The sequence below is a fragment of the Clinocottus analis genome, unplaced genomic scaffold, assembly GCF_023055335.1.
Source record: "Clinocottus analis isolate CAN_PGR_092001 unplaced genomic scaffold, fCliAna1.0.p SCAF_14, whole genome shotgun sequence".
Lineage (NCBI taxonomy): Eukaryota > Metazoa > Chordata > Actinopteri > Perciformes > Cottidae > Clinocottus > Clinocottus analis.
Window position 1 is genome coordinate 2,713,066 of NW_027175865.1, and position 12,061 is coordinate 2,725,126.

The window sequence follows — 12,061 nt, forward strand, 5'->3', positions numbered from 1 at the left end:
GGCTTTATATAAAAAAAAGCTAAGTAGCACCTTCAGCCATAAAATAAAAAAAGCTCTCTGGTTACACGGAGAAACGACCGGAGGAAAGGAAGCCGTGATGCCTTTTGGGGATCGTTTCTGTGCTGCATTCTTCCTCCAGATGAAGCGGTAAATTCTCAGGAAGCAAATACAGACGATTAAAAAAGCTTAACCTCCGACTTTTCGCTCATGAAATGACTATCACGACGACCCGGGGTCATCCAGGATCGTCTATAAAACATGGAGGACAAGACAGGAAACTGTGGCGCGCGACGGAGAGGATCTCCCATGTTTATTCTCTCCAGAAGGGAAAGCGTGTATGAAATCGTAGCCGTGTTTAATCCTGACGCGAGACACTTAGAAAAAGACAAGTGGAAGCATTTGTCGACGTTTTAACAACCGCCGTCTTGCAAAGGTTTGAGCCAGTAAACAGAGAAGAAGAACTAGAAGTCGTGAACAGGAAACAAAACATCCGCCAGAAATAAACAGAGAGGTCCTTCAGGAATTTGCTCCGAGTGGGCCGATTGTTCTTTCATGTCAGCTCGTGTTGACCATGTCCGCCCTGAGACTGCGGCAACAATGGAAACAGCCGATCAGTCGTGTTAATTAAATGCTCGCTACGTCAGAACGTAGCATTTAGCGCACTCTATTTCCACAAAGACTAAAAAACACCTCAATTCAGCGTTCAGCTTTTTTCTAATGATGTACTTTAGCACGGCTGCTAGCATGCTGCCGCGCTAACATTGCATCAGAGTGCGGTATAAAGATGGACGTGCTCAAGCCGCATATCTCATCCTCACCTCGTCGGGGCTGGAGGCCTGGTAGGTGCGGTTGTCGTCGCTGAAGTCCTGGTCGGCCTCGGCGGACTCCGTCTCTCCGTTCACGATGGCGTGCGACTCGTAGACGGGCGTGACGTTGTGGCACAAGGCGATGGCCTTCACCGCCTCGTGGATGCGACTGCTGACGCTCTTGCGGACCTTCGGCCCCGGCGTCTGGGTCTTCCGCGACGGCGTGGAGCCGCCGGCGCCGGCGCCGTTGGAGGGCTGCGAGGTCACCTGACGACACAATAAACAAACGTGAGCCGCGGAGCAGAATGGGTTTCAGTCGCGTCTGAGCTGAAGATATTTAACCTCGGCTTTAGCACGCCATCGGAGACTAAATATTAAACATTTAATTGTTGGCTAACGGCTCATTTTCATGGTCTTTACATAAAAAATGTATCCAGAAAAATGACCACAAACTAAAATCAATGACTACTGATTAAACACTGCTTTTTGTTTTGTTGTTGGTCAGGATTTTCAGCTGCCGCTGTGTTGCACAATGACAATAAATGATCCTCACATCCAATAAGCATACACACACGTTGAAAATACAGTTTGAAATACATTGCACAACCTTTTTTAGACCAAGAAGCTGCGTATTGTCGTGAACTAGATCTAATCCTACACTCGCAGTTCACTCTGACGCCCCGTGACGAGGCGAGGATAAGTGGTGTATCACCGACTCCATCGCGTCGTATCTGATTTGAGGAGCTTTTATGCGCTGCGCTGTTTTGACATCAGCCATCAGTTTAAGTGGGTGATGACTAGCGAGCGGGCAGACAGCCCAGCTGCAGTTTGGCGAGGAGGAGGGGGGCAGAGTGCTCTACTGAAGCGTTTGATTTTGGCTTATTATTGACCTTCGATTCTGCCGGGAAGGGAACGGACGGGACGGGAGGGGCGATGGGGAGAACAGTAAAGATGACAAGCTTCATCGAGAGCGACTGGAAGATCAATGGAGAGATCGTAGGGTCGCGTTGTCGGACGAGTTTAGCGTCTGAGCTCCGTGTTCGGGATGTTTGGTGAACGCACGGCGAGGTTAGACAGCTGATCCGTGTAAAACTAGCTGAGCTAAAGATAATAATGCTGGAGGAGGTAGCTTTGCAACAACAGTGTAAAAAGTGAACATAACTAATGTTTTCTTATCGAGAAGGAGAACATTGACTCTAGATTTTAAATACCTTAATGTGTATGCATCATTAAGATATAAAGCATACTTAAATAGAGTTGCGATTGATATTTGGTTGTAACATTATCATTACCATGTACTAAAATGCAGTTCATTACTATAATAATTCTGATTTTTCCCAGATAGGTGAAACAATGAATTCATTGAAAATTAATCTGCAACTATCAAATACTTGTTTCCATCACTTTAATTAAAAAAAAGCTGAATTTGCTGGTTCCAGTTCAAGAGTTGCTGCTTTTCTTTGTCATATGTGATAGCACATTTTAAAAAAATGATTATTGATTGATTAAACAATATCGATTTGTCGCTTAAAAGAACTTAAAGTGACATTAACTGTTTGTTGCTGCCCGAATCTGGATGAAATACAGTTAAAAAGAAGAACAGCATCCTGTAATCAAGGAGCTGTGACTGTAAAGAAACAGCAACATGGTAAAAAATATAAAAAAATATGTTTAAAAATCAGCTGGGCCGAGAGGCGTTGCACGGTCTCAGCTGCGCAGCTCTGAAAAGACGAGTCATTTTTCATTAGCTGAGATTACACATAAGGGTCGGGGGCAGATGGTTTCAGAGTCGAGCAGCTGTTCGGAGCTGGCTGAGAAGGAACAATATCGTTCTGTCGAGGCCGCGGCCAGATCCGAGCCGCCGCGCGGCGAGGAAAACACTCGCTTACAGTGTGTGCAGTCGCTCGGGGACGCCGCGTGATGAATGAGCAACACGGGCTTCTTTTTCCTGGAAAACGTGTCTTTAGCTGAATATAAAAATGGATTAAACTGATCTGCAGGGAGAGGCGCGAATAAAACTATGTATGTCAACGTATCCTGTCCACTTATACTCGAAGTGACAACTTGACACACCGGATGAAACACTGGATCGTGTGAATTTGTTTGTATTTATTGAGAATTACTTCATACTGCTAAAAGGAATAAAAAGGAGAAAGTTTGAGCCAGAAACTCCGCGCTACAATATCCTGGATGTTCGTTGAGTTTATCATTAAGTGAACAATTCAAATATGAGGCATTAAAATCAACAGATTACTTGATTGAATGTGATCGATTGATCTCACCTGTGCGTATGACTGGACTATGTGGTTCTGTATCTCATCCATGGTGTCGGTGCCGTAGGAAACCGTTCCCAGGTGCAGCCGCTTGAAGACCATTTCGTTCTGCGTCAGAGTGCCTGCGGAGTTCACAAGACCAGTTCAGACGAACCGAGCAGACGATAAAGAAAAGACACCACTCCTCCGTTACCGGCTTTCACATGACGCCTGCTCTTATTGCTGACATCTAATCTAAAAAAAACAGATTCACATGTAGAATCTGAAGGCAACAGGAGAAGATTTTGGTCCCAATCACGTCCCACCAGGTTTTAGTTGAATGCAGGTTAACAGTTTGTTTGGAAAGAAAAGAAGAAGTGCAACGCATTGGCTGAAATACGATCTGGCAAACCTCCGTCCATCATCTGAGAATGACTACATCCCCTTCCTATAGACAAGACATATACATATCCTATCAAAGAGAGTGGTATGGTTCCCTTAAAGGTTTGAATAGTAACTAAGGACCTTGTTGCAACACATGAGGGAATATTTAAGCATTATAGAAACACACAAAGACTGCCAGGTGTAAAAAGACATCAGAGGTGTTTAAATCACACATCCACTACTTCATAGCTAAAATAGAATATATTCAAAAGCTTCTCAACGTCTCGTACGCGCGCACAGACGCTCTGTTTGTCCCCAGAGGACTGCCTGCAATGCATCATGGGACCTGCAGGTTGGTGTGACTGCCTTCTCATTGACCTGATCTCATTACCAACATGGACTGCGCGTCCTCTCTGACCAACAGACAAGACACACCGCCGCATACGAAAAGACTGAGCGGACGAAAAACTAACTTTGAAAAGCGGGGCGGTGGCCTCGTTTAATGGATGTCTGCTGCCAGGATGTGTGCCGATAGAGCATAAAGCTGATTAGAGGGCATCTACCTCCCAAAAACATCAGGGCCACGGGGTTAACCAATTCTATTGGATTGATTGTTTGTTCTTCTTTCCATGTGCTTTAACTATCAACCTGGATAAATAGGCTCTACAGCTAATCTATTGGTAGCTAGATCAGTGGGGTAAGACAAAGAAGCATGTCGGGGCCACCGCGGGAGTTCATCACTCTGGCACACCGGCTAGCATTAGCAAAGAGCGGCTATTTGTTGTGAGGAAAATCAGGCCTTGATTGTGAAATGAAGTCGACGGAGGAAAAACAACATTAATTCACAACCGTCAGTGAAACTTTGGTCCTCGGGGCTTTTTTTTAAACTCACAATTTTAGATCAGATTATGTTCAGAGTTTATTGTTTAACTGCAATTAAGAATTAGACTTAAATGAACTTAGATATTAGTCCAACTTGGAGTGATTTGATGTACATTTTAATTGGGAATATTGATAGATAAAAATAGACATTACAGCTCCAAAAAGAGTAAAGGCAAAACATCAGCTGCAGTACAAGTAATAAAACTCGACCCCTACATGTTAGTGGATAGGACACGAGTTAAACTTGTTAAAAATTAAGATTGTTTCTCTCATTTTAGGTAGTTCTTAACATGTACGTCAAAGTGTTATATTTTCTGATAGATTTGGTTTTAATGAGTTATACGATGCTGTAATGAGGGCTTAATTGACAGAGGCACCTGCAGACTTCTCTTTGTAAGTAGAGGAGGAACATCGAGAGGAGATTTAACTTGGCGTTTCCATAATTGTGATTGCGTACAGTCATACAACAGCTGACCTAAATGTTAGTTGAGCAACATTTGGGTCAGGCAGCGCTGTCGGAGCGTCGTGCGTGTTCACATCCTGGAAAGCAAGTGTAAGTTAAAGTAAGTGTTGAGTTCCTACTATAATTGCTGGAAATAAAAAACCTTTAAACCTACAGTCCTGCAACAAACCCTCTGTCCTTCTGCCATCAGACGTCATATTTCTTCAGTATGTGTCTGGACACCTACCCGTCTTGTCGGTCAGCAGATAGACCAGCCGGCCCAGTTCTTCTGGGATGGTGCTGGTCCTCACAACAGTCCCGGGGATGTTTTCGTCTTTCATGATCATCCAGCCGTAGGCCGACTTCCCCATGTCCAGGTTTACACGCAAACTACACACGTGAAAAACACACAGCTGTAATGCATCTCAGAACAAACTAGAACCGGAAAACAAAACCTGATTTGAAGATCTGCTATGTTTAAAAATCAAAGCACGGGTTGGATATTTTCTACTTCATGCATACATTTTTTTTCTACCTTCAGACCAAATGTTCTGCTTGGAAAGAAAAAAACATTTATTTGTCTGTGGTCCCAAAAAAATAACAAACAATCTTCAAAGAATCATAAAAAAGTACCTGATGGGGATGATGTAAGAGAAAAGCACGACGAATCGGAAGAGGTTGCGGAACCAAGGACCCACAAACCCTTGCACCGCCACCATGACCACAGACAGAACCACCTGGGCCAGGAACAAGGCCTTGGTGAGGCGGTTCAGCTCCAGGTCCAGTAAGCCAAACTGTGGGTCAAAAAGCATTGAATCAACCATAAAGACACTCGTGTGCGAGTTCGGTCCGGTGTTTTCCTTCAATTGGAATGAAATAATTTGAATGGAGATTTTGTGTAAACATATTCTCCTTTTTTTTCCTCCGACAGCTCGAGAAGACTTTTTGTAACGTTCCCATCTGCTTCCCCAAAGCCTTACAATATGCTACACGGAAAGCCAATGAAAGACATTCTCGGCCGCGGGCTTTTATCATGCAAACCATGTGTACGACATAAATAAGTTTATTGGTGGCACTGTTGTGCGGTAAACCGCAAGCTGCATTATTGTCACGCTGAAGTATTGTCCTTGAATGCAGCAGAGGGTCAAAGGGTCTCAGATAAATAGATAAAGTTCCCATATTGAAATGGCTTTCTGGAGGAGAAGAAGAAGAAAAAAAAAAGAAGGGGGTCAGAGTTGTCCTTTATTTTTCGAGTGTATCTCCCAGCCAATGGAGCATGTGGGAAAAAGATGTCAAATAAAGAAGTGCCCTTCCCCTTTTCTGGCAGCGCTCACAGCGAAGCCCTGTACACAGAGGGCTTTCTTCTGACGCACCACGCTTACAAAAACAGCAGAACATAACATCTCTCCTCCCTCAAATAAAAGGAACTGGCTCTGAAAAGGAGGGGAAGGAGGAGGGGAAGGAGGAGGGCAAGCGCGTATAAAAAGCGGAGGAATTCCTCCACCGCCCCAAAACCCCCACCAGGCCCGTTCCCCTGAGGACTGGGAGAGCTGGGAGACCACTGTGACTGATTTATCAGTCGCTGTTAAAGTCCCAGTAGCAGGGTGCGCAGGAGAGAAGGGGAAGGGGAGCGAGCGGGTGGAGGGTGGGCACCCAGCCCTCCACCCCGCCGCCTCGCTGCATGGTTCATGCTTGAGCTATTGAGAAAAATGGGGGGTTTGGGTGGATTAAAATGAGTAAAAATTAAGACGGAGAGCACAGTGCGTGCCTGAAAAGCAAAAGGATCCCCTTCTGCTGGAACAATGGCTAGTCCAAATGTTCCAAGCCTTGCCGGGGATCAGATGAAGTCATTATTCATTCAGTCAAGAGAAGAGAGGGGGGGGGGGGGAGGACTCAATTACCTCAACCTAAAGATGCTATCAATGAATTAAAAAAATAAAAAAAAGTGTTTTTTTTAGAAAACTCCATTCATCTCCAAGCCATTAAAAGTGAAAGGAATGATTCGATCTGCCTGTGCGGCTTGTGTTTCTGATGAAACGAATGAATATTCATCGAGGTAAAAGCACAAGGATATCAGGACTCCAGTCGGTCGGCAGCGTGTTGTGTTCAGGGACTCGGCAAATCAAGGAAGTCAGGGAAATAAACGGAAATTGACTTTTTTTTTAAACCACAGTTTGAGAGAGAGAGCCCATTGTCGTGCTCTTGGATATGTACTTCAAAACAAACACTCGCTTATTGACGTGCGGCCTCTCGTCAAATGACAGCGCTCCGCCTCTTCACTCGGACGGAGGGTCCGTCTCACACAATGCCGACAACAAAAGAGCAGAGTCCGCGGCCGGCGGTTCTGTCAGATTGATCAAGTGCGGGCTTTGTCCGCCCGCCCGGCCGGTGTCACGACAGATTATATGAGGCCAAAACGTTCCCGCGACTTTCGCCACACCGTATCGACTTCCCATCCCCAATCTCCAGTCGCCATATTGACACTTCTGACATCATCTCCTTGAAATATTGAATTCCTCTCAACTGTCGGGCTTACACAAAACAGCGCACACACACCCCCCGCCCCCGCCAACCCCGCCCGCCCGCCCGCCCGCCGCTGTTCGACCGGCCACATCAGCGTTCTTAATAAAAGACAACGGTGTCAAAACTGTGCCGCAGTAGGTGAAGAGACGTGTTCAGAGCTGCAGCGCCGCAGACCGCCGTCGGGGGGAGGAAGTCGCCGCGCGGCCGTCAGGCGACCCGCGTCCCGCTATCTTCCAGGCAAAATCTTATATTTAGAATCAGATTTTCATTAATCTCCCCCAATCTGGGGACAAAACACTCGATGGGGATTCCGCGGGATTAACTTTCTGCTGAAAATGTCATTTAAATCCTCGGTTAGTTAATTTCCCTTTTGGTTAATTAGCAGCCGGCGTTTGACCTTTTGCATTGACAGGTCCAACTTTATCTAGAAAGTCAAGGTTAAAAAACCACCTCGCCACAGTGATTGATTAGTGATTAGAGGCCAAGGGAGGGGGGGAGGAAGAGGAGCGATGGGGAGAGGGGAACTTGGAACAGATGTTACTTTGTGAGGTGTCTCAATCTATGAAGCTTGAACAAAACATCTGTATTTATGCTGGGGTCACCTGACAAGACATTTGGAAAATACAAACACATGTTGAAGGTTTTTCCCCCCGAAATCTGTGCAAATCTGTCACTTTGTTCAGAAAGAAAACGTTGCATTTCAGTTAGCTGTTGGAGAGGAAATTCATCAACAATCAATCACAAAGTATTTCGAGTATAAATCCAAAACGAATGACGCGGTACCACCTAAACCGAGGATTTGTTAGAATATGTTCGGGTTTTGGACTGTTATGGAGAAAACGAGACGTTTGAAGAGCTCATCTTGGACGTCATTTACAATTAAAATTACCCTTACATATAAAATATCACAAACTTACAAAAACATTTAAAAAAGATAAAAAGGTATTCACCTTGTTCTTGGCATTGGACGTGTTCAGAACGCTTCGGGTCTCCTTGCCCGTGTAGATCACCACCCCGATCACCGTGCCTGCCAAGGAGAGACAAGGAAAGTAATGCTGCTCATTAACTGCACCCCACCCCCACCATCACACACACACACACACACACACACACACACACACACACACACACACACACACACACACCTTGGTCAAGCAAGATGAACTGCATGAGAGGAAACACAATAAGGCCGAGCTCAGGCCGTTTTGTCTCATTGCCACTCAAGCCAACAGACAGGAGTTTAATACGCTTAGAGTCTCAAAGGCCTTCAGCCGCCCAATGGAAGCTCATAAAAGCCGATCAATACACTGCCATCTTTATTTGCCAATTCATTACGGTGGCCTTATTACACAGGATTAATGAGTCATTAATATTAAATGAGCTTAATGGGAGAGCAGAGGCAATAATAAAAAAAAATACACCTCCTGAAATCCCTGAACTATAAAAAAAAAAGGCAAGAAAGTTGAAAATGGGAAACAAAAACAAGGAAAAGTGAGAGAGAAAGATAGAAAGAGACCAGTGGCGAGGAGAAAGGTGATGAATTGCTCTGGCCGACTTCTACATTCAGAAATATATCGGGGGCCATGTGACAAATGGTCTGCGGCTCAGCGTGTAGCGGGGGCTTCAATTTGAATACGCGAACACCCAATTCTCTCGTCACAGCTGGACTCGGGCCTGGAAGAGAGGGACGCCGGCCGACTCAAGTGCCCAGAAATGCCGGTGAAGAGTCCGTCGAGGAGAGGCTCGTGAGGGACAATGACATTCCTGAGCAGAGATGATGTAAGGGGTCTAAGTCAGGCTTTTTAATGTGTGTGTGTGTGTGTGTGTTTGTGTGTGTTCTTCTGGTCAAGGTCAGGCCAGAGAAGAGAGCGACACCGCAAAATCAATGGTGCGGCCGTCGCCGAGAGCGTCACAAACGCTCTCAACTGACACGGGCGCTTCTGTGGGGAATCGCTAAGTCGGAGCGAGAAGAGGGAGGGAGGATTACCTCAACGCCGGGTATTCTTTTTAAAAAAAAACACACAAAAAACAAGCACATGGCCGTAAAACCAAAATCGAACGCCGGCCGAGGTTCGCTGCCGCGACAATAAGGAGTCGCTTTGACTCGTCGAGCGCGACGACGAGGAGGTTTCAAGCCATCCGCTGCGTTCGTGTGAATGTAAATGCGTCTCCTGTGATCCACGTTTACCCCGCTGTGTGCTGCTATAACAAGGGGAGGGAGGGGGGATTCAACAAGGATTCAACAAGGGCCCCTGTCTAGACTTGAACCAGGGTCGGGGAGGTTACATACGCTCCCAGCACCCCTACTCTTTTTATTTTTTTTAGTGGAGTGGTTGCCAGTAATGGTGAGTCCAACTGAAGAGGCAGGACGGGGCGGTTCACCCAAGTACATGAAATGTCCTTATCTTTTTTCCCTCCATTTCATTCTTTTTAAAAGCGTAAAATATAAATTGCACATCGGCTTTGCAGTCAGGAGCAGAGCGTCGCCTCGCTGCAGAGCGCCGCCACGCTGCTGGAGACCCAGGCTGTAATTTTGGTACCAGAACCGCACGTAGCAGACCGTCCAGACTCGGGCGGTTGCCAAAACAGTACCGCTTTTGTCCACATGGAGCGCCAACATCGACACGAAACTTACTCGTCGTAGCTTCAATGTCGGCTGAAAGGTTTTCAGCCAACAAATGACTTCCTGACAAACACAGTGTGTTCGCAGATGATAAATAAAAAACGGTGTGAATTATCTGTTATTATTTCCAGATTAAAATAACGGACTTCATTAACTTACCAGATGCAACGACCGTGCTGGCCCAAAGCGTGTTCTCAATATTCAGACTCTCACGGACCTGTGGATCCGTGTCTTCCTGCAGGGGAAATAAATCACAAAAAAAGGAAAAAGACACAGATGTGTTTATGCTCGTATGAATACGCTGGAGAAGTTGTGCACAGTATGTTTTTACCTCAACCCATGAATTACACTTGTAAATATGTTCAATTTTAGAGTTCGTATTTGTCACTAATTGACCTTTTTAAATACAGAGGCACAGGAGAGATACCTGCTTAAAAGAAATAACGTTGTGAATGTATTTTCGTGATTAGCCATGAATTTTGCTTTAAGACAGAAAAAAAGTCTTAATGTATAAAAAAAATATATCTTTCAAAAATGAAAGAAAAACAGAAGCTGGATCCGATTTAGACTTTTTGACAGGATGTATTTCTGAAAGCTCTCGCAATATTTGAGGACATTTGCAGTGCGACCAGCTGGGTTTAAAAAGGCACCGATATATTCAGCTGTGGCTATACATTAGTGGGGGGGGGGTTCATAGTTTTAAACCCCATTTGAAAACCAAATTTCACACAAAAGCAGTAAAATCGCATCGTCCGAGAAAATAATTTCATTCTCCGGTTTTGCCGAACCAAACCAAACTTTGCCCCGAAAAAGGAAGATTTCAGCTTGTAGAATTGAGGAAGTCCAGCTCAGCTGAGCCCACACAGGCTCCTCTGTGCCATTAATGTTCACAAGCGCCTGACACAGTTGTGCAGACTGTAGCAATACAGTGGTCCCTTTATCAATACTTTCACTAGAGCTGGCATGGCGATAGTGGCTCCTTTTTAAAAAAACAGTATAGAGAGTACACATAGATGAGATTTCAGTGATAAAAAGCCCCTGGAGAGCCTCTTGTTTCACCCCCCCTCCTCTGTTTTACCCTTCTCTCTTAAATAAAGACCAAAGCTGGAAATGGCCGGAGTCAGGAGTGCAGAGTCGAGGCTCCAGTTTCGTCTCAAATTGCCTGCCCGATATGATAATTATGATACCTAAGCGGCCACATCCTGTCAATCCACTCCGACGTGGGAAGAGGTGCATGAAAAATAAATGGCAGGTTGCGGCGCGCTCGACCGCTCTGACATTGGCATCGCACTGGCGGTGTTCATAACTGCAGAGGGGTCTCAACAAAGCCACCATATCCGTCTCAAGGGGGTAAAAAAAAAAAAAAAAAGGAGAAACCCTCATAAATAGGTAAGTTCATTTGCTGCGGATCTGTGGGAACCCTTTTTTTTTTTTTTTCTTCCTTCTTCTCTTCTCTCCCCCCATCCTGCTCGGACTAAAAGCACACGCTATGCAAAGGAAGGCCGCGGAGGATGAATGAGCGGAGGAAGTGCTCGCTCACTAAGCCTGGTGTGTGGCCAAGAGTGAAGACGGGCCACAAAGCCTCCCTTTGTGCTGGAGCTCTCCTCTCTGTGGGGGCTGCGCTAATCTGCTATTAATAAAAAAAAGAAGAAGAAGAAGAAGAAGAAAAAATTCACCAAGCAACAGGCAGGACGGGGATGGATGGAGCCGCGGAGGAGAACCTGCCCCCGTGATGTAAGAGGTATGGCCGCCTCGGATGACAACAGGCCCGGCTGCGGACACACAGGCTCTCATTGTCGAGGCCGCTTGTCGCGGCGGCGGCGGCGATACGCGTCTTTCTGTGTCAATCCAGTTTCTACAGAGATACTCTTGCGCGCGTTTAACAGGTTGTAAAAACGTCAGCGAGCTACTGTACCCGTGTGAAGTTCCCCTCGAAGCTGTGGATGTCCAGCTGAGGCCTCTGGGCGTAGACGTAGGCGCTGATGGAGAAGAGGTCCTGAGACGCGTGCCAGAGGGAGAGAAGAAGCAGTATTAATACATTATGGCTTATTTCATCCATTAGCACAGTTGGTGTTTCTGTACTGAACACGTTCTCTTATTATTGTGATGAAAACATCAAATCCATCAAATGTCAGGTTAAAAAAAAAAG

General features: G+C 45.7%; 1 protein-coding gene across 3 annotated transcripts in view; it reads right to left on the reverse strand.

Moving 5' to 3' along the window:
* The window catches only part of atp9b (ATPase phospholipid transporting 9B), a 37,404-nt gene that overhangs the window by 11,398 nt on the left and 13,945 nt on the right, over positions 1-12,061 (reverse strand). For all 3 annotated transcript variants that reach the window (XM_068575340.1, XM_068575339.1, XM_068575341.1), the window contains 7 exons: positions 11,828-11,908; positions 10,072-10,147; positions 8,240-8,316; positions 5,400-5,560; positions 5,014-5,156; positions 3,089-3,201; positions 819-1,073 (listed from right to left, as the gene is read on the reverse strand). In XM_068575340.1, the coding sequence (XP_068431441.1) occupies positions 819-1,073; positions 3,089-3,201; positions 5,014-5,156; positions 5,400-5,560; positions 8,240-8,316; positions 10,072-10,147; positions 11,828-11,908 (906 nt within the window). The remainder of the gene's footprint in view (positions 1-818; positions 1,074-3,088; positions 3,202-5,013; positions 5,157-5,399; positions 5,561-8,239; positions 8,317-10,071; positions 10,148-11,827; positions 11,909-12,061) is intronic.